The sequence below is a fragment of the Netta rufina genome, assembly GCF_964035555.1.
Source record: "Netta rufina genome assembly, chromosome: 24".
Taxonomy (NCBI): domain Eukaryota; kingdom Metazoa; phylum Chordata; class Aves; order Anseriformes; family Anatidae; genus Netta; species Netta rufina.
Window position 1 is genome coordinate 5,118,988 of NC_140148.1, and position 22,932 is coordinate 5,141,919.

The 22,932-nt window shown below is 45.3% G+C and overlaps 2 protein-coding genes across 2 annotated transcripts in view; one reads left to right on the forward strand and one right to left on the reverse strand.

The window, feature by feature from the left end:
• Positions 1-5,337, forward strand: part of WNT3 (Wnt family member 3) — a gene marked incomplete at both ends in the record, with an annotated part of 48,570 nt that extends 43,233 nt beyond the window's left edge. The window contains 2 exons of the mRNA XM_084301251.1: positions 3,604-3,869; positions 4,858-5,337. Coding sequence (XP_084157377.1) covers positions 3,604-3,869; positions 4,858-5,337 — 746 coding nt within the window. The remainder of the gene's footprint in view (positions 1-3,603; positions 3,870-4,857) is intronic.
• A 3,757-nt stretch (positions 5,338-9,094) lies between these two features.
• NSF (N-ethylmaleimide sensitive factor, vesicle fusing ATPase) overlaps positions 9,095-22,932 on the reverse strand; it is an 82,063-nt gene continuing 68,225 nt past the window's right edge. Inside the window, exons 19-21 of the mRNA XM_084301359.1 lie at positions 22,486-22,599; positions 11,098-11,153; positions 9,095-10,612 (exon numbers count right to left, since the gene is read on the reverse strand). Of these exons, the coding sequence (XP_084157485.1) occupies positions 10,603-10,612; positions 11,098-11,153; positions 22,486-22,599 (180 nt within the window). The 3' untranslated portion in view covers positions 9,095-10,602. The remainder of the gene's footprint in view (positions 10,613-11,097; positions 11,154-22,485; positions 22,600-22,932) is intronic.

Sequence of the window (22,932 nt, forward strand, 5' to 3'; positions counted from 1 at the left end):
TTGGGCCATTCCAGCTTTCTCAGGAAGAGAAAGGCACTTCCACTATATCCATTGGAGATGTTTTGAGACAACCTTATCCCAGAGGGAGAAGCTCTCATCTTTATGAGATGCCATGGGTGGTTAAAGCACACCAGTGTCATTCACCAGGGTGCTGTACCTATGCAGACTTTGACCCACTAGGAAGTAAGGTTCAACCATAGATGCTTTGAACCAGTGTGACCAAAAAATGTCCCTAAGGAAAAAAATTGAGAATGAGATATTACTTCCAAAATGCAAAAACATCTCTAGCAGAGCCCCGTAGCTGAGCATCCAGGTCACTAAAGCAAGACCCCAGACTCTCAAGTCCAGGGAGCAAAGTTTCATGTCACAGTCCTCAGCTGGGCACAACCATTTGCTTCTCCTCACTATGCCGGAGAGAGGAATCAAACACAGGAATAAATGCAGAGATGGGTAGACAGTCTGATGAGTGAGCAGGCAACATGTTATGGAAAAAATAAACAAATGTTGAAACATAGTAAAATGTCAGGTTTGCTCTGAAAAAAAATACCATGAAATAAATGCAAGAACCATAAAAGGCTACTTGAAGTAAAAACCAATGTGAGCTCAGGAACAAAGGATCTAAATTGACTGGGCTTAAAAAAAAACTGATTCAGGTTGAAAATTCAAAGAAGTTAGACCTTTGCCTGCTTTAAAAGGGCTATCAGTCAGAGCACCAGCATGAGGTGGCATTAAATTCAAAGAACACATGGTAGGAAAATGCCACCATTTATTTGTACACTTAAGAGCAGACAAGGGCATCCCCTTTTCCATTGTCTAAAGCTAGATCTAGGTCTTCAGTGTTTTTGGTGGCCTCTCCCTGTTCTCTTCATTCATTCTTCAGACAACGCACTCACCTCTGCCTCAGCAGCACAGTTGCATGAGGGATGCAGGGAAGTCAGTCCTGAAGTTCTCCATGACCAGGTCTTGACTGAATAGCTGTGAGATCTCTTTTCCAGAAAATGCTCTGCAGTTTGGACCAAGAACAGACAAAGAGAACCTCAACAGGGCTATATTCATTTATAGTATTTTTTCTTTGGTGCTTCTAACATCTCGTAAGTTTTGTCTGGTAGCAGGAAGCTAGGAAAATCTGTCTTGATTGCTTCATGCCAGCTACTGCTTTGGGTGTGCTATTCGGGAGAGCCACCCACACTGCCATCTAAGGGGTGCACTTCAATATTGGGCTTTGCTCATTTCTGCCCAGAACAACTCATCATAATCAGATTGTCCTCATGTTTCTGGAACCCATCACTGGGTGAGGAAGGAATGGCTGTGATGCTCAGACAGCGCAGTGCAGCATGCAGGACTGCTGGAGGGGTTTCAGAGCACAAAGAATGGCAGCAGCTTCTTGGCTTCAGGCACCTGATGTGAGCTTGCAGGCTTCAGGCACAGAGCAGGCAGTTTTGGTGCTGGGGGCCCAGAGCTGAACACAGGACTCCAGGTGGGATCTCACGAGAGCAGAGCAGAGGGGCACAATCCCCTCCCTCACCCTGCTGCCCACGCTGCTTTTGGTGCAGCCAGGGTACGGGTGGCTTTCTGGGCTGCAAGCACACATTGCCAGCTCACATCGAGCTTCTCGTCCACCAACACACCCCAGCTCCTTGTCCTCAGGGCTGCTCTCAATCCATTCTCCACCCAGCCTGTGATTGTGCTTGGGATTGCCCCAACCAAAGTGCAGGGCCATGGGTTCACACAGCCCCATCTCTCAGGCCTGTCCAGGTCCCTCTGGATGGCATCCATCCCTTCCCTCCAGTGTGTCAGCCGCACCACACAGACTGGTGTCATTGGCAAACTTGCTGAGGGTGTGCTCAATCTCACTGTCCAGTTCTGAGCCAACAAGCTGAAGCATCAAGTCAATGTAAACATTTTTATGGGTTTTGGTGTCTTTCCCATACCCATGTGCATTTTGGCTGCTGTCATCCAAAGTCCACGTCCTTTCTGGATTAAGACCCCACAGAACAACTGGAGAAGGGGAGGTCTTGAAAGTCCCCCTGCCGTGGCAACGGTTGGAAGAGGTGATGGACAGAGATGCTACAGTTCATTAAACCCCCTGCACCTTCATCTTCATGTGGATTCCGGGTATATCTTTGTTCTTCTGAAACATTTCCTCTCTCTTAGCACAGAGAATCTACACATGCTGCCCTTCCTAGCTCCCAGCTCACTCGGGCATCCTGGACATTTTATTTAACCTTTTATTCAGCATTCAGTGCTTTCAGGAGTTCTCTAGCTTTGTCCCTGTCAAAATTTATTCACTGTGACTGTGTACATGGAGAATGCCAATAGTTACAGACTCAGAATTTCGCCTCCTTCGTCACACTTGAGCTTCATCTGCTTTGATTTCCTCCAGGATTGTTTACTAATTAATGAGCAACTGCAAGGTTTTCTTCACACCCTCAGCTGGTTTTAGTCTACTACAGAGCCAGGTGGGTTAAATGTGTGTAGGTGAACAGTTAACCACTCTACAAAGGCATTTCAGCCTGGAAAGATACTCTGACACGTGAAGCTGAAGCAGAAGTGACTCAGCCAGGCCCAGCATCCCATCTTGAGCTCTCAGCCTGCCCCATCCTGTTGTCTGTCCCCCACCAGGAGGTGAAAAAACCTCTGCTGTTACTCTCATGGCAGGCTGGACACCTCGACAGTCTCTTGCTGCCTGCAAAAGGTCAGAAGGGACCTCATCCAGGAACTCATTTTCTGGGTGAGAAAGTCCAAGCTTAATTCTGAAATATAAGTTAAAATGGGGACAGTGTATCCAAGCCACAGTGTGTGAGGAGGGCCCCAGTCTGCAGCCCCACAGTCTGTCTTTGCTCGCAGCTGCTTGGGCTGGTGTGCAGCATCTCTGGGACAGCTTTGGTGCCATCATGCATGGAATTCAGTGGTGACAGGAAGGTTTTTTGGTGGCTAATAGCATCCACTGCTGTACGGTCACTTCATTTAGTCTAGATTAATTTAACTATAATCACTAGTGCTTAGGCTTTGTTCATCTATTCTGTATCATCTGTATCTGCCTTTTCTCCATTTCAGCATGTAGAGAAGTTACTTCATCTCTCCTTGGGCTAATTCCAGGCACTGAGTCCCTTAGTCCTCTTTGGGTTTCCAGACCAGAAACAATCCCAGAATGGAATAACAGAATGGTTTGGGTTGGAAGGGACCCTAAAGCTCAAGTTCCCACCCACTGGGAACTGGTATTAGGCAGTTTATTAGTGGCAGGGAGACCTCCCACTAGACCAGGGTATTTATTAATTACTCCAGTAACTCTTTCATGAGGCCCTTTAAGCTCTCACGGTCATTTTGTTTAAGCAGGGTCCCCTGTGCTGGATCACATACCTCACTTGTGATACACAGAGCTGGAGCCACGCTTCTCTCCTAACTGCTGCTCCTGCCTACGTGTTTCAAAAAGCAATGCCAGCCAGCAGCACTGTATTCAAAAATATTCATTGCAAAATGAGTAAAATAGTGTTTAGTGACTTAATGAGATTTGGAAGACACTGGAGAATGTTGGGAAGGAAAAAAAAAAAAAAAAAAAGTGCTACCATGACAGATAATCCCATGGGCTCTCTTTATTCCCAGCCACGCGAGAGTCTGCCTTTGTCCATGCCATCGCGTCAGCCGGTGTGGCCTTCGCTGTGACCCGCTCCTGTGCCGAGGGCACGTCCACGATCTGCGGCTGTGATTCCCACCACAAAGGGCCTCCAGGAGACGGCTGGAAATGGGGGGGATGCAGCGAGGATGCCGACTTTGGTGTACTGGTGTCCCGGGAATTCGCAGATGCTCGAGAGAACCGGCCAGACGCCCGCTCGGCCATGAACAGACACAATAACGAGGCCGGCAGGACGGTGAGTGCTCGGCGGGCCCAGTGGAGGCCATCCATGCCTGCAAGGATGGCCCAGTCTGGCTCCAGAACTGGACCGCAACAGTGCCCAAGCAGGAGCTTTCTAGGGGTGTTTCCAGGGCACAGCATTTCCACTCTCTGTAGGTGCAGGTTTCTTAACCTGAAGGTGGAGGTTAAGGAGAGCTAAAGCACACCTCATGCCCAGCACAACCAGCCCCAGCCTGGGGACTCGGGCTGTAAGCAGGCACCTGTGCCGCTGTCTGCTCGAGGCCATTTGCAAACTGAGTGTGTTTTAACCACATTAGCTTGAGACCTTGCTTAGAGCAAACTCTCGAGATCACTGTTCCATAATACAGTAGACAGAAGTGGAAGGGCAAGAGCTCAAATCTCTAACTTGTGTTAAATGATTCGAGTTTCCTGTTTAAAAAATAAAAAATAAATTAAAAAAGAAAAAAAAAAAAACACAAACAGGTCTAACAATTTCAATAAAAATCAGTGATCATGTTGCACCACATGGATGAGATTTCTGGGGAAGAGAGTGTATAATTACCCTAGATTCACAATTTCATTCCTTTTCTAGTGCAAACCAGTACACTCAGGGCAAAAAATGAAGGGTTGTTAGCAAAGCCATGACAAGGGGGTCAGTCCACATCTGGGTGTCAGAGACATCCTCCAGCCCTCAACTGCTCTGGGTTCTCATTGTCCAACATATAGGACAGGGAGGATCCCAACACTTCTCTTGAAAGGATCAGACTTTGGCATTAGATTGAGGATTAGAGAAGCTGCCCACCTTAGCAGTGTTTTTTCCAATGCTACATATCTAGCTAGAGATATTTCTGCCACATGCCAGAGCTCCCATGCATTAACTGCTACCCTACACCTTCCAGACCAAGCTCAGATGTTTGAATCCAGGTAGCAGAGGCGGGTGATTCAAAACCAGCTCGCGGCACTGTAATCCACTGCTGACTGCCTGTTTTCTCTCCCCTGGACAGACCATTCTGGACCACATGCACCTGAAGTGCAAGTGCCATGGTCTCTCGGGAAGCTGTGAAGTCAAGACCTGCTGGTGGGCCCAGCCTGACTTTCGGGCCATTGGTGACTACCTGAAGGATAAATATGACAGTGCTTCTGAGATGGTGGTTGAAAAGCACCGGGAATCTCGGGGATGGGTAGAAACTCTTAGGGCCAAGTATGCTCTTTTCAAGCCACCGACAGAGCGGGATCTGGTCTACTATGAGAACTCCCCCAATTTTTGTGAGCCCAACCCAGAGACAGGATCCTTTGGGACAAGGGACAGAACATGCAACGTCACCTCGCATGGGATCGACGGCTGTGACTTGCTGTGCTGTGGTCGTGGCCATAACACCAGAACTGAGAAACGGAAGGAGAAGTGTCACTGCATCTTCCACTGGTGCTGCTACGTGAGTTGCCAGGAGTGCATACGTGTCTATGACGTCCACACCTGCAAGTAAACACAGGCAGGTTTCCAACTGTTGGGAGGTTGCTACAGAGCAGGGCCAGGGGGTCACCAGCCCTGGGATCAGCCTCTACATGGTGGCCTCACACTTCAGAGGATGGCACAAAAAAATCCTAGTGCTCTTGGCCAATTTGGTCGGAGCAGACACCCTCCTACCACCAGCCACAGCGCTGCCAAGGGGACTCACAGCATCACCCAGCCTCACCCACACAAGACAGTTCGAGGCTAGACCCGACACCGCAGACACATGAGATCACTTATCTGCTGACTTTTCTCATGCTGCTTGGCATGAGAGGCTGTCTGGGGAGAAGCAGGGGCAGAGCAGAGACACAACAGGCCCGCACAGCCACGGCCATCGGTGTGCTGTAACGCAACACACACAGCTTTCAGCTCTGACCTCCTCTGCAGGTCTGGCCCACCTAGATGTTCATGCAGGGTTTCAAGTGGAAATGAATTTAACACAGTGAAAGGAGAACAACTCCATGTTCCCCCACCTGCTGGCATGGGCTGGCCTGGCCTCAGCAGCTGTGGCGAGGAGCAGGGAACGAGCCAACCCCCAGCAGCCAGGCCCCTTCTTTCCAGCTCTAGGTTATGCTGGAGAAACAAACCTGAGTACACACACAGCCTTACAGCCAGTCTCCCCTTCACTCGCTCTGCTCCCCATGCTCCAAAGCCACCTCCCCAAATTCCCCTGAGGAGCACAGCAGGAAACCAGAATCCAGAGATGCTCCTCCAGCATTTGGCCCAAGTCCCAGGGAAGAGCAGGGCCCGTGTGGTAAAGCTGCAATCTCTCACGCAGGGTCACACCACTGCTCCAGCGTGCTCTTTGCCGTGCAGCTGCTGAGAAGATTTTTAAGGTTTTGCTGCCATGTTTCCAGGGCAGCCAAAGATGTGATCTGGGCAGGTGCACACCGCTGATGCACCCATTTACCAGGCATTCCCTAGTATGACTTTTTATGTTCCAGAGTGAGCTCAGAGCACCTCTCTGATAACAGGGTGTCTGCCAGGCTAGCTGCTACACCAGCTTTCAGCATGAACAATGGATGAGGAGACAGAAGCTATAGCAAGAAGAAATGCCTGCCCAAGCCTTCTTGCCTTCTCCCATCTGACAGACTTGTTCAAACCACTTCATCCAGCATGAGAGGCAAGGGCAGATGGGGAAGGGAGACTTTTATCCATCTGCATAGAATAGTCACAATCCCAGGCACAGCCTCTCCTTCCCTTGGGATTTAAGTTATCAGCAACTCATTCATGATGGGACCACGTCAAGCACAGAGGCTCCATGCCATTAGCAGGGATTTGGGCCCCACGTGTGGCCGCACACATCCCATAACCCATCCCAGTGCAGAAGAACCAGCATTTGTCCCTCTTCCCACTCACCAGTGCTCCTTGACCCCATTGTCCCTTGCTTTGGGCTCATGTTTTCATAGTGTATTGACATTGAAATTAAAAAACAAAACAAAACAAAAATTCTCTTTTTCCTGGCAGGCTCTTCCAATATAAGGGGACCCACATAACCATGTTCCCATGCCAATTCTCATGTGTCAGTGGTTTAACACAGAAGTTGCAAAAAATGTCTAAAACTCTATAGCTGTGTCTTCTACTCCACTCATTTCTTTGTCCACAGGAAGGAGTAGTAGATTGTCCTGCAAAGAGCAATAAAATGATGGAAGACCCCTCATATAGAGAGCACAGTACATGGCCCTGACACTCACACCTGTGATCGGACCAAAATTCTTAGTCCCTCCTCTGTAGAGCATGATGAAGAGCTACTGGGTTTGAACGCCCTGATAAGCATTAGTTTTCTAAAATTAAAGATCACAGCAGAGCTCTAAGAAACCTCCACGTTCCAGAAATCAGCCATCTTCTGACATGCATTCTATTTAACGTATATATTAAATTCTACGTCTGGAAAGACTCCAAGTACCTGACTTTAAACAAAACTCCTTTTGTGTTGTTTTTTTGTTGTTGTTGTTTTTGTTTTTAATCGAGAAAAGGTATTTAATATTAAATAGAACATTTATTGCCTTGTAATTATTTTACTGTAGCCAGGTATTCTAGCACTGAATGGAAGATCTTTTTCCATCAATCTGCTGTATCCAAAGTTTTGTATAAAGTTGTAGAGGTTGATTTTTTTTTATTTTATATTCAGAAAAATTCTCTTTTTATAAGCATTATTTATTATACAATGTATATACTTGAGTTAACTAAGATTATATATTATATAAATATATATATTTGGAGAAAAATATATTTCAACTTGCATTTTTTTGTGGTACATCATTAAAGAGAAGGTTAAAAAAAAAAGTGCACTTGCCAGCTCGTATGGTTTGCCTTTTAAGGTGCTTTAGATTCTGCCTAATGACATCCACAGGAGTGGTGGCTGCTCACCCTGTTACACACAGGGACAGCCACATGAATGCAAGACAATGATGGCAAAATACAGCCAGTGACGAGATTTTAGAGCTGACTACTAAGGTCTTTATTTATAGAGGGACTTCCCATAATCCCATAATGCGCATACACCACTAGGTTACTAGATTAAAATAGCCTTTAACCTTCAAATTTTCCCCCCACTAAAGCAGTTTCAGGCTGTCACTGAATCACCTTTAGGACAGACTGATACCCACAGTTTGTCACTTACTTAAAACATCTTTTCCTGTGCATGAATAATTGTGTGGGTGTTTCTGCAACATCTCCCACACCTTATTAGTACTTTTAAGTGCATGCAATTTTCAAAAGCAGCGGCCTAAATTCCCTATTTTAAGGCTTAAAAAAAGATGATAATAAATCTGTATTTCTATACTGATCCCCAATTTATAAACAAACCAAACACATTCACCTTCTTGCAGTGTGCTATTTGCTTCTTGCATAGTGCTGCTTGTGGATTACCAATTCCTAGCCCTGTTTCACTGCACCACACTGGACACAGCACAATTCTGTGAGGGCCACCTCCTCCAGCACAGCAGCAGTGATACCTTCGGAATTACACAAGCATCAGCAAGGCACGGTTACAATCCACACAACTGAGAAGTCTGCCCTTGTCAGGCTTTTTGCGCTTAACAGCTTTATGAGTGGAAGCTTTGTCCATCATCCCATCCCTTTCCCCACACCATTCTCCCTCTCAAAAAGACACCCCAACACTTCCAAACATTTTTGCCTTTGCCTAGCAGCTCAGTTTGTAAGACAGTCACATTTCTGCAAGGTTCATGGGGAAAAAAAAAAGCCACAACATCAGGATAAGGTAGGCAATGAAGAATTTGGCCAGTACTGTTCAAAGCAATGTAGTTCTCACAGTAAAGCCACTCTTGCCCAGGCACAGCATCTAAAACAAAATGTGATAGGACTCATTCTCTTTCGCCACCTGCAGGAAACTCCTTAGATGGAGACCCACACAACAGGTTGTGCCCATCAGTTCTTCCTGGTTTTCCAACGTGGCCTTCTTCAAGTGATAAATCACACATGTACACATACATGCATCTTTGGGATTTCCTCAGCAGTGCAAGGTTCAGAAAACTAAAACGGACTGATTGGTTTAAAATGGTCTTCTTGGCCAACTCCTTTAGGACTACCTGTGGTCAAGCTATCCAGACTTTGGGATCTATTCAGTCCATCGATACTCAGGCACAAACTCTTTAGCATCCCTCTGGCAGCAGCAGCCCTGGAATCATTTTCTTATCTTCATCAGCACTCTACATATACACCTCTGTTTGACTAACGCCAAAGACACAGATGTCCCCCAGACCACCACAAATAGTTGTGCTTTTTTATTGAATCCAGTAATGTGCAATTGAACAAGATATTTATTCATCAATTCTGGACATAGACACAATAAGGTTTACATCATTTACTCTGAAATATAAGTTAATGTGTTCTGCTAGAACCAGCAGAAGAAAGAAAGGAACAAAAAGTCACAAGATCGTACACAAAATGAGAGGAATAATAATCACTGGGACTCACAATGTCATCACAATACAACAGCACTGCCAAAGGAAAAGAAACTAGAGTGGAGTGACTAAAATACTCCGATTGCTGTAAGTATGCAATAAGGACTTGAGTACCTTCACCTTTGGGCCTTAAAGAATGTAAAGCACCCTCCTTCCCTGGGAACACCTCTTTGGGTACAAGCTGCTAGTGTTGAGCAGCATGTCTAGTCAAGTTAAGGAAACTACACTGACTAAGATCTCATAAATGGCTTTGATTTCATGCCCCACCAAATTGAGGTATGTTCCATGAACCTTATTAAACGTGTGGAGCCAAAGAACCAGAGGGGAGTATCCTCACGCAGTCATCAGCAGCAGCACCTCATTGATGCAAGATGACTATTGGGGAAAGACCACATAGCAAAGTTTGATACATTCCTTTGTTTCAGTGCAAAAAACATGGCAATACACATCTCGTGCATCCACAGAGCTTGGCTTCCTCTTCATTTCTAAGGAGGAATTTCATCCTTTGGTAACATGGCAGAAAAGTGGGATAATAAGGAGACCTGCAAATGCCCAAACTGCCATCTACACTGCACAAATGAGCTTTCAGGTTATAATCGGCATCTCTAAAACTGTTTTTGATTTAACTAGCGTTAATGCCTTAAAATACTGGATTTGAAAGTTTCCTCTACTCTGATCAACATACTTTCCTGCCATCTTCCAGTCCTTAATATCAGTAGCCAGTCTCTCTCTCATCAGGCCACAAAATACCTGGGCCTGAAAATGGGTAAAAATGGATATTAGCATGTAGGAAATTCTAGAGCTCAATTATTGTGGTCATTGACTTTGGGTTAGCAGCCTCAGTGTTCAGTGAGGCATACAATGACAAAGAAAAATGCTGAAGAGAGTGTTCATCAAATCAGAACAACAGAGTAGTACTTTAATAAGCCTTCAACACAGACTACTGGGTTTTACTAGAAGTCACATTTTCTTTCCCTATCTTAGTAAGTGGATGATGGACACAAGTGAGCATTAACTCCAAAACTTACAGAACATTTCCCTCATGCTAAAATCAAATGAGAATGCAGCCTTGCCTGCACAGAGACAGAAGCAGTGTTCTAGAAGACACTTCCACATGACATCTGTATATTAAAGACAAAGAATAAAGATACTGTATTGCACTAAACATGCAAATTCCACATTGGGTTCTTGTAAACAGGGGAGCATTTCACTTTGTCCAGTGTGTTGAACACAGAAGAGTAAAGATCCCAGTGTATATTCTCCAGGTTGGTCACTTTTCCAGCTGTTGATCTTGCACTTGGTCCATCTTCAGTTTAGGGAACTCTAGCAAAGGAAAACAAATCCATCAAGAAAGCATGCACATGTATAAAAGCACCACTCACTCACATGTAGCCAAGACAGATACTGTTGTAAGTTTCCCCAGCACAGATACTGCCCTACATGCATTAGAAGACAAAGTTCCAGATTTGAGATAAACAGATGGATTTCAATTCTAGCAGAATCTCTTTTGATTTAACTTAAATTGTTGTCCAGTCTCTCATTTAAACTTTAGAAGTCACACGTAAATTAAGAAAAGTGAAGAATTCAGGCATGCATATTCTCACATTCTCAAAAAGTCTTCAGAACCTCCCTCTCCCAAAAAAACTGGCATACAGCAGTAAGAACTTATATATAGTTCTGTAAATACAGGAGGGGCCAACACTGATATCAGATATACTCTTGTGCAGTTTACCCTTAACAGGAAGCAGCAGCCTTGTTTCTGCACAGACAATAGAGTTTTAATCAATGCTTTAACATAAGGTACTTACGTTCCTTCTTCTCTCAAAAGAGCCAAGAACTTTTTCACTCGGTACTCAGGATCCATCTACATACCAAACAAGACAGATCTTCATTAGTATATGAAGCAAGCTACCCCAGGCAGCCACAAAGACAACTACAAACGTGCATGAGTCCGGTTGCCCATGCTTTATCCTGGCCAGAGATAAGCCTGCTTTTCCAGAAGTTCTACAGGTAAGCAGTCAAGACAGAGCACTGTATCAAGAGACAAAACTGATCAGCACAAGCATAGCATGGTCATGCTGGAAATGTACACAACCATTTCTATTAGGTATTTCTGTTTTAATTGCAATCTTCACAGTAGTTTCATCCCAGCTTCATGCTGAGCAGAAGAAAAGGATCCTGGGGTGCTGACTGATACTCACCTGAACATGAGCCAGCAGTGTGCACAGGTGGCCAAGAAGGCCGATGGCATCCTGGCTTGTAACAGGAATAGTGCAGCCAGTAGGGCCAGGGAGGTGATCATCCCCCTGTACTCTGCTCTGGTGAGGCTGCACCTCGAGTACTGTGTTCAGGTTTGGGCCCCTCACTACAGGAAAGACTTCGAGACTCTGGAGCACGTCCAGAGCAGGGCTACGAAGCTGGTGAAGGGCCTGGAACACAAATCCTGTGAGGAGTGGCTGAGGAAACTGGGGGTGTTTGGTCTGGAAAAGAGGAGGCTCAGGGCAGACCTTGTTGCTCTCTACTACTCCTGAAAGGAAGGTGTGGGGAGCTGGGGGTCAGCCACTTCTCGCAGACAACTAGTGACAGGACTAGAGGGAATGGCTTCAAGTTGTGCCAGGGGAGGTTTAGTTTGGGAATTAGGAGACATTTCTTCTCAGAAAGAGCAGTCAGGCATTGGAACGGGTTGCCCAGGGAAGTGGTGGAGTCACCGTCCCTGGGGGTGTTCAAGGAAAGGTTGGACCTGATGTTTAACGACATCAGGTGACAGTGGTGGTAGGGCGATGGTTGGACCAGATGATCTTGGAGGGCTTTTACAACCTTAATGACTCTATGATCCCTCACAGAGGTTTCTAGCTTGACTAAGCACAAGCCAGGCATACACTAAGTCTGCTTCTATCTGCCCTTTGGCAGAGATGCGGCAGTATAAATTAAAGTCAGAAGCAGAAGGAACTGAAGATGCACCCTCTTTTCCTCTGCCTTCCTTCCTCCTTACAGCTCCAGCAGCAAAGCACTAGAGAGGAGCTGTACGTGGTGGGTTAGCATGTTAGGGAAAGCTGAATAACTGCACGAGGCTTTCAGAACTTGCAGTACCAATTTTGTGCTGTGGCTGCATCAACCAGGAACACCCCTGTCCTGGTTTCAGCTAGGATAGAGTTAATTTTCCTCTGAGTAGCTGGTAGGGTGCTATGTCTTGCAGTAGGATGAGAAGAGTGCTGATAACACGCCGATGTTTTAATTGTTGCAGAGCAATGCTTACACCAAGCCAAGGACATCTCAGCTTCTCGCTCTGTCCTGCCAGCGGGCAGGCTGGGGGTGCAGCAGGAGCTGAGAGGGGACAGACCCAGGACAGCTGACCCAAACTGGCCAAAGGGGTATTCCATACCATCTGGGGTCATGCTAAACAATATATAGGGGTGGCTAGCTGGGACCGGGGGGCCGGCTGCTCGGGGATAGGCTGGGCATTGGTCAGCGGGTGGTGAGCAATTGCATTGTGCATCACTTGTTTTGTACACATTAGTAGTAGTAGTACTATTATCATTATTATTATTATTTTCTTTTCTATCCTAATCCCCCATGCCAGAGAGGGAGGGTGAATGAACGGCTGTGTGGTACTTAGCTGCTGGCTGGGTTAAACCACAACAACCCCCTAAAGATCAATCCTGCCTTTCCCCAGTTGTTTCTATCTCCATGCTGGGAAAGTGGGAAAAAAGTCTGCAAAAAAGGTAGAGATCTAAGCTGCCATCAGAAGACAGTCCGTGACTGCACTAGTTCTTTGTGCTGACGCATAGGCTTGATGATCTTCTCTGAGGTAGAAGACCATCACTGACTGCCCCAAGATACAAAAACGAAAAGCATGGAACAAACCTGAGGAATCACAGAATCCTATTTTTGTTTTTGAAGATTACAGAAATTGTACTGAAGATTTCACTCTGAAATCCCTCCTTCGTCGAGGTCAGGTTACTGTGAGTTAGCACTATAAACATTTGGAAGTTGTAAACTTGGGACTCAGAGTATCTTCATGTTCACAGAATCATAGAAGGTCTTGGGTTAGAAGGGACCTTAAAGATCATCTAGTTCCAACCTCCCTGCAGGTCTCACAAAGAGCAGCACAGAGGGGAGACAATCCCCTCCCTCCACCTGCTGGCCACTTTTTTGTTGATGCAGCCCAGGATGCATTTGGATTTCTGTTCTGTAAGTTCACAAGGCTGGCTCATTGTCAAGCTTTTCATCCACCAGAACCCCCAAGTCCATCTCTGCAGGGCTGCTCTCATGCAGAGCATGATCACAGTCTGTGCTCATGTCTGGGATTGCCCTGACCCAGGTGCAGCACCTTGCACTTGGACTTGTTGAACCTCATGAGGCTCACAAGGACTCACTTCTCAAGCTCGTCTAGCTCCCTCTGGATGGCATCCCTTCCTTCTGCTGTATCAACTGCACCACTCAGCTTGGCGTCAACAGCAAACTTGATGAGGATGCACTCGGTTCCACTGTCTACATCACTGATATTAAATAGGGGTCTGCCTTGGTACAGGTGCTGAGGGACAACAGTATTGTATTGCAGCAGTTCATTTGGCCTAGAAGCTCCAAGTTCTGTTTATATTTGTATATTCTATCTTCAGCAACCCTTTGCATCTTTCGTACACTGCCAGAAATAAAGTGGGTTCATTCTTAAAACAGTCAGTGAATGGTACTATCAAGTTGACTTGTTATGACCTTTTCCAACTCTACCACTTGGTAATAAATGAGCAAATGCTCTACTAGAAAGTAAAAGCAGGACTTATCCCAGGGAAAAATAAAAATAAATAAACAAATAAACAAATAGGAAAAAATACAACAGGCAAACACTTTGAGTGTGTACCCTGGCCTCCCACAAAAGATGCAGAAGAGGGGAATTTAGCTCCTACATCACGTTATATCCCTAAAGGAAAATTTCCACCAATTCCAGATGTGCATAAGCCATCTATTTAAAGCCATGACCACTGCAATTGAGGGCAATACAAATATCTTTAAAAACAACCTGGAAGAAAATAAATCCTAAAATAACAGCAGTATTACCGGTGATGCAGGCAGGAAAGAAACAGCTAAGGAGAATTTCTGCTTTCTGCTAAGAAAAGCTAAAAATCTGTAACTTCCTATCGTTTTGAAGCATCTCAGCAAGGTCAATACCAGCTATGAATTATTTTTAGATCACAAAAATAAATTCACTGAAACAAGTTGATTTAATGGAACTTACTGAGGATCACTGAGCTACTAAGTTGGGTTTTTAACATGCAATGTTCAGGATTCTAGAAGAAATGAAAGGCTGCCCTACTACCTAAAACAATGTTTGAAATGTGTGCTACACGGGCATTAAGAAAGGTACTGTTGTGCCACATAACCAGAAAGATGGTGTCTGTAGTATCCCTTCTGGCCTAACTCTTCTCTGCCATCTCTCCCAGCTGACACTTGGCCACAAAGGGAAAGCACATCCATCACTACTTCTGTTCTCTTGTTTCTGTCACAACTGAAGTGTGAGCCACATGAGCCACACATCCCGAACACACGTTACCTGCAAAACCCCTTTCTCTGGAGGAATCCACATGTATAATCCCAGACTGTAAGACTAAGCCTGACTTTCACCTGGCCTTAGATCATCTCCATCCAAATGACTCTGGCCTGACCAAGTAGCTGGCCCTGCTTAAGCAGGAGGCTGCACCATGTAACGCCCGGAGGTCCCTTCCAACCCCATCTATCCTGTGATCCTGTGACAGCTGAACCACTTCTCTTGTTTTAGTTCTGGATATTTCCAGAATGGCTAACACTGACAGAGGTGTGACCACATCTCCAGGTGTCCACCCAAACCAAGTGCCATTTACTGCTGAAGCACAGACTGACTGGGACAGCATGATGGGCTGAAAATGGCTAAACTGCTGGGCTCAAAGGGTTGTGATCAGTGGCATCAAGTGCAGCTGGAAGCCAGTCACTAGTAGTAAATCCCGGGCACCTGTGTGGGATCCAATACTGCTTAACCTCTTTATTAGTGAGGAGGATCTGGGGACAGAGTGCACCCTCAGCAAGTTTGCAGAGGGCAAAACAGAGAGCTGTGACTGATGCACCTGGTGGTGGTGCTTTCATTCAGGGAGACCTCAACAGCACAGAGATACCGACTGCCACAAATGCCATGCAGTTCAACAGAGGGAAACACAAAGTCCTGCTCCTGAGCAGGATAACCCCACGCATCAGTAGAGGCTGGTGGACAAGGGGCTAGAAAGTGGCTTTGAGCAAAGGCCCTGAGGGCTCTGAAGGAAGCTGAAGATGAACCAGCAACAGGTCCTTGCAACAAAGATGGCCAAGAGCATCCTGGGCTATGTCAGGAAGGGCCTTGCTACCAGACCAAAGGGAGATGGTTCTTTCCCCTACTCAACACTGGTGAGACAACACCTGGAGCACAGTGCCCAGTTCAGCACTTCCTAGTACAAGAGTGATAGGGACATAGTGGACAGAGTTCAGCAAGGGGCCACAAGGATGACTTGAGCATCTGTCATAAAAGGACAGGCTGTTAGAGCTAGGATTGGTTACCCTGGAGAAAAGAAGGCTTGGGACTGGGATCCTGAGGGTAAATCTTATCAACATGCAGAAAGACAAGGCAGGAAGGAGTAGAGAAGGCAGACTCTTCTGAGTGGTGCCTGTTGACGGGACAAGATATCACAGATACAAACTGAACTACAGGAAATTCCATGTAAACATAAGAGAAAGCTTTTTACTTTGAGGGTGATTCAGTACTGTCAAGGACTGCCTGTAGAGGTTACGGAGTGCCCATCCTTGGAGATATTCAAGACCCAACTGGGCACAGCCCTGAGAACCCTATTTTAGTTGATCATGCTTACAGCAGGGTGTTGGATTAGACAAAGATGGGAAAAAAAACACTATAGTGGGAATCAGGTTCAATTAGCAGAGCACAGATGTTTAGTACCTAACTGCTCTCAGCAGCATCCACTCAAAGGGCAGAAGGCCACAAACGGTCCCTCCTAGAGAACCAGACAGCACCAGCACAGTGATGGATAGCTGGGAGCTTGGTAAAGCACTCCATACAAGTTCTGGAGAGGAAGATCAAAACTGGCTGAAACCTGAAGTTACACAAAGAGCCAAAGCAAACCTGGGAGCCAGAGCTGCCAAGACCAAGCTTAAACAAAAAGTTTTACCTGAGAGAGAATGTGTACTCTCTCAACAAATTTAAAGACAGATGGAAAAAGGAAATACTTTGAGAAGGATGAATTATATCTGATCTTTGACGAGAAGTAGAGGAGAAGTAGAGGAGAAGTAGAGGAGAAGTAGAGGAGAAGTAGAGGAGAAGTAGAGGAGAAGTAGAGGAGAAGTAGAGGAGAAGTAGAGGAGAAGTAGAGGAGAAGTAGAGGAGAAGTAGAGGAGAAGTAGAGGAGAAGTAGAGGAGAAGTAGAGGAGAAGTAGAGGAGAAGTAGAGGAGAAGTAGAGGAGAAGTAGAGGAGAAGTAGAGGAGAAGTAGAGGAGAAGTAGAGGAGAAGTAGAGGAGAAGTAGAGGAGAAGTAGAGGAGAAGTAGAGGAGAAGTAGAGGAGAAGTAGAGGAGAAGTAGAGGAGAAGTAGAGGAGAAGTAGAGGAGAAGTAGAGGAGAAGTAGAGGAGAAGTAGAGGAGAAGTAGAGGAGAAGTAGAGGAGAAGTAGAGGAGAAGTAGAGGAGAAGTAGAGGAGAAGTAGAGGAGAAGTAGAGGAGAAGTAGAGGAGAAGTAGAGGAGAAGTAGAGGAGAAGTAGAGGAGAAGTAGAGGAGAAGTAGAGGAGAAGTAGAGGAGAAGTAGAGGAGAAGTAGAGGAGAAGTAGAGGAGAAGTAGAGGAGTGCATGTGAGAAGGATCCCTGACCTTCTCAGGTAAGACCTATAGCATTTTTGTAGATACTGGCAGTAAAGATCAATAGAATCAATAGAATATCCTGAGTTGGAAGGGACCATAAGGATCATCAAGTCCAACTCCTGGCACCACACAGGTCTGCCCAGAAGTTTAGACCATGTGACTAAGTGCACAGTCCAATCACTTTTTAAATTCAGACAGGCTTGGTGCAGTGACTACGTCCCTGGGGAGCCTGTTCCAGTGTGCAACCACCCTCTCGGTGAAGACCCTCTTCCTGATGTCCAGCCTAAACTTCCCCTGCCTCAGCTTAACACCATTCCTGTGGGTCCTATCATTGGTGTTTACAGAGAATAGGTCACCTGCCTCTCCACTCCCCCTCATGAGGAAGTTGTAGGCTGTGATGAGGTCTCCCCTCAGTCTCCTCCAGGCTGAACAGGGCCAATGTCCTCAGCCACTCCTCATACGTCTTCCCCTCTAGGCCCTTCACCATCTTCATCACCCTCCTCTGGACACTCTCCAACAGTTTAATGTCCTTCTTGTACTGTGGTGCCCAGAACTGCACACAGTACTCGAGGTGAGGCCGCACCAGCACAGAGTAGAGCAGGACAATCACCTCCCTCGACCAACTAGCGATGCTGTGCTTGATGCATCCCAGGATACGGTTGGCCTTCCTGGCTGCCAGGGCACACTGCTGGCTCATATTCAACTTGCTGTCAACCACAACCCCCAGATCCCTCTCTGCGGGGCTGCTCTCCAGCATCTCATCGCCCAGTCTGCCAGCCCAGTATAGCCAGCATTGCCCCATCCCAGGGGCAACCTACATCCCATTTACCCCTACGTCCCATTTACCACAACCCTTTGAGCCCTGCCCATCAGCCAATTGCTCACCCACTGTATGATGTTTTTGTTTAGCTGTATGCTGGACATTTTGTCCAGTAGGATCCTATGGGAAACCGTGTCAAAAGCCTTGCTGAAGTCCAAAAAGATCACATCAACGTGTCCACTTCTAAAAGAAAGGACTTCTTCAGAGGAGTAACCCAAGTGGCAGCCCACCAAGTCCTCAGATTTGACTTCTCACATGATCTAAACTCTCAGATTATCCATGAGAAAACTAGAAGAGCTGGGCAAATGAACTGTGAAGAATTGCCTTGCTTGCAATACTCAAAAAAAAAAAACAAACAAAAAAAAACCACAAAATTTATCATTCATGTTGGAGCCACAAGGGCCTGGCTCCTATATACTGTTGAGGTAATAGAGGCTGGTGAGATGAACATGAAGGTCTGAATTCAGTGCTGACCCTGCTTTGATCTAGATGATGTCCTGAGGCCCCTTCCAACCAGAACAATACTGTGATTCTAAGTATTCTGCAAATAAGTGAAACCAGAGAAAGGCAGCTTTGATGGTTGGAGGAACAATTCTCTACTTAGATACCTGTACCCCATACAGAACCATCGCTGAGCAACAAAATTTGTATAAGCATCAAAAATATTTTGGCTACCAGTGCCAACAGCCTAGTGCATAAAACAGCGTGTGAAGAGTCAAGACACTTACTACAGGGGCCACAAAACCAGACAGTTTACGGAGTAAAGAGAAAACCTTTCACATCTCTACCTTACCTGAGGAACCGTGAACACTGAGATGGAGCAAGGTATGACTTTTGACCACCAACAAAAAGCCCGAAGCTGACAGAAAGACAACCTCACACAGAACCTTCAAAGGCCATGGCTCAATCCAAGATGACTTATCTCAGTGACCGACACAGGGGTCAAGAGTACTATCTACCTGCAAAGAAGATGCAGGTAGATAGTGCAAAGTTAGGAATCCATGGAATAGTCAGATGAACCCTCAAAACTTAAAAGCTGGAAACGACAACAAAGGACCGATCCAATAGTTGTTAAAAAAAACACATCAACATAATCTGAGATGGGTCTATAAAAATGAATCTTTTTATTACTAGAATATGTGTGCTAAGGCCATCAGCTTCAGATTTGCCAATGCCACTGCTCCATCTTCCTAGTCAAAGATACTGCCCCCTCAACTCATTTCACTCAGACACAAGAAAGTGGCTATGGTAAAACACTTTGTCCATCATCTGTACTAACAGAGCTTCTACAGAATCTTTTGGGAAGAACAGTATCCATCTACCTACACAATATCTTGTCCAAAAGACTAGAGCATGGATCTGAAAGGCAACAAAGACAAACCTGATCAAACAGCTAATTCAAAAAACACAGACATGAAAGCAAAAGGTTTAGCTGTCCTGAGAGGAGCAGAAGATGGTGTCAGAGTGCAAAGGGGACACAGGTTCAGGACTCTTGAGCAGAGCCTCTAGTGACCTGTGAAAGGAGAAATGCTCCTATCAAACAGGGTGAAAGGTTTTCTAGAAGAACAGAGTGAAGAACAGCTCTGTGACACAACCCATAGAGGTCTCAAAGAGGTGGTAAGAAAACGGCTGCTCCTTCTTGGTAAATCACCATTTTCAGGACATGCCTGGGAGTCCTTAGAGGAAAAGGAAACTGGAGAGACTTCATAAATCTTCAGTCATGAGAAGAAGAGATACTCCAGCAAGATGTGCATGCCCTTGGGTAGCACAGTACTCCTGTAAAGCTATCACAAAATGCAAACTCTTAATAGGTCTCAGTATATTGTTTAGTATAACATACACTGTATTTTATGATGCTTTTCAAAATAAATTCCCATGTATGTTAAAATCATCTAAGCTGTTTGTCTGTAATGCAAGTTTTATTTCTGCTAAACAGAAAGTACCAAATCAGGAGATGCTTGAGGTTCAGAAAGGGGCTTTCTGGAGAGCTGCCTGGCTCAGTCAGGTTGCTACTCTGAGAAGGAGCAAGACCTGACAATTTAATCCAAGAGCAACAAGATGGGCAGGCAAAATAAGCAGACAGAACCAGTCCTCTAGCTGTGGAAAATGAAGGCTCATGTATGCAGCAGCACCCCAGGGTAAGGTTGCAGGGTTAGGCCAGAGTGTAGCTATAGTGGCACCCGATAGCACTATGAAGAGGTCCATGTACAGCAGCCAAGGACACTTCTAAACTAAACTTTTCTGGATTCGCACGGCAGACCATGAGTGTATCCATTGATCAAACACTTCTTTTGAACAAGAACTGAACATCATTCCAGGACTCACAGTGTAAACAAGATGACCAAACTATATGACACTAAATGCAAACAGTTCAACATTAAAGTAAACAGCGAAGTAAAACATTAGCACAGTTTGAAGGAAATTAAGCTGCCAAAAAGTGTGGGTTTACAAGGTTTGTAAACAAGGTAACAAAGCAACCCAAGGCATCAAAGCAATGCAGTGGTTTATGATACTCCAAGAGAAGATATTGATACTGAGAGAAGTTGAGCAAGATTTGACTTTTAAACAAACTGGAAGTCATTTAAACAGTGTAAGAATATCTACATATAGAACACGTTAGGTTTACGAGTCTAGTAAAACAAAAACACAAATTCAGTGACCACAGAGAAGGAAGGAAGGAAGACTATTTTTGCAAAGAATTCATTCACCATGGGACCTAATCACTTGCATTTTGAGAAACATTGTCCATCACTTGGAATTATTAAGGATCTTAGGTTTCTCATCTTTCTCTTTCTAAAACGCTGTGTTCTAGCTCAGTGAAAAATTAAGTATCTCATTTAATAAAGTTCTCCTTTCCAGGAAAAGCAAACCAAATCGGGTATTACCGTGGTAATATTCTTCTATTTAGTGACATACCTGTACCGCTTTCCTTACTAATAGCAGTTCTGAAGATGGAGACACGTAAACAGCTCAGATCTTTCACAACAGAACGTCTTTGTATTTAACCTCCTTGTACTATTCACCAAAATTGAATGTAGTAAGAAGTCACGTCACTACCAACCACCCTTGTATAGTAAACACAGGTGGGTTACCAGCCACCTATGCTGGCAGTAACAGCCCTTCCTTTTGTACTTCTTCCACGTTTCAGGAGTGGCATGAACACGGGAGTTCTGCCCATCTCCTCCCAGCCTGACTGGTCATAGGCTCATCTACAAAATTGTTACCTGGTTCAAAAAAAATGCACAACACCAGTTTACCTGTCTGCACTGCCCAGGGCCTGAAGACTCCCTGTCTACAGTGTCCTAGGTGTGCAGCCACAGGGTGATGCTGTGAACAAGTCTGGGGTAAGCATCTCCACCCACACATCAGATACACAACTGTCCACAGTTTACATAACCTTCACCTTCACTTTTGACAAAAACAAACACTTAAGGTCAGAGCAGCAAAAGAAAACGTCCTGCGTCAGAAGAAGGAATCCATTGTCAAGGCTAAGTGAAATGGACTGCAAGAGAGCCAGGCAGTCCCTGAGGCCTGCACCCCTTAAATACATTTAATACATGTGAGCAATGACTTACTGACTTGCCTGTAGGTATGGAATTAAAAGCCAAGGAAGAAGAGGAAAAAGTAATCTAGATAAATGACTTTATTCCCTGAGGTGACATCTAGTCAGAGCATATCCTTAGTGCTGTGCAAGTTTTAACAGAATTGTGAATAGTGAACAGAGGGATACATGACTTATATGCTGCTAAACTACATGCCTCTTAGCTTATGCTCAGCCTCTCCTAGGAAGATCTAAGGACAGTTCACTCAGCTGCGCTAAATCCATTTGATGTGAAAAGAGAGCGTGTGAGGGGGGGGGAGGACTCAGAAGGGCGCTGAAATGTCAGCCGCAGAGGATTAGGGCTGCATGCTACACCCTCTCATTTTTAGCATGCATATACTGTCGAGCACGAGCTTGATGGCTGGCTTGCAGGCATAGATGATGGGTGCGGGGGAGGGTTAAGAGCTACATATTTCTACCCTCTGCAATTATTTTCTTTAAAGTGCTGAAAGTGGAAAATAAAGAGAAGAGCAGCTGAACAGCCTGACAGATTTATCTTCTTCAGGGAAAGAGCACATACACCTGCACAGGCACCTTTTTTTTAAAAAAGAAAAAAAAAAAGAAAAAAAAACACAACACTAAGTGATTGCTATCTGCAAGCTTAGCATGCTGGGTGTAGAGAAGAAATTTCACAAAAGGTAAGTTAATCCAATCCCTCTAGTTGCCAGATGCTCTCCTCTGAAATGCAGTTCTAAACAGCCTATAGGCACTGTGGTTTTTAAAGATCTCTCCATGGACCAAGACCTGGAGATTTCTTTGTTCTGAAAATTTCTTCTCACCGAAGGTCTTTTTGGAGAAAAGACCTTTCTCCAAAGGTTCCCACCACAAAGCTGAAATAGGAGTCTGCAGACAAGTGGGAACCCCTGAGACTGCTATATTTACCCCACTCCTTCCTGGACCAGAAAAATTCTTACTTGTAATGACATTTCTATCAGCATCAGCAGCTTCTTGATACCGATCCAAACAGACATCCCTTTGACGTTCTGTGCAATGGTGCTGCGTTCCTTGTCTTTGAAGTTACCCAGGAGCTGGAAAAATAAATAAGTCAGGATACCGTCATTAGGAATAATGCTACCTAACTCAGGACAAAGCAAACAAGAAGCTAGTGTGCATTTTCTAGCTTAGAAGGACAATTTGTTGCGATGTCTTCAGACAAGGCAAAACACTTAAATTCTTTTATTCCACAATTGTTCTTTTCATAGCATCTTTTATCAGCCAGTTACTTATTTGCTTTTATGATTCATTCCAGGATTTCTCCAGATTAGAGTCCAGGAGGAACACAGTGGCTCAAGTCACAGTAAGTTTCCAAACCTGTTGCAAGAGTGGCTTTATCTGTCAGGCTTTGGTGATATTATCACAGT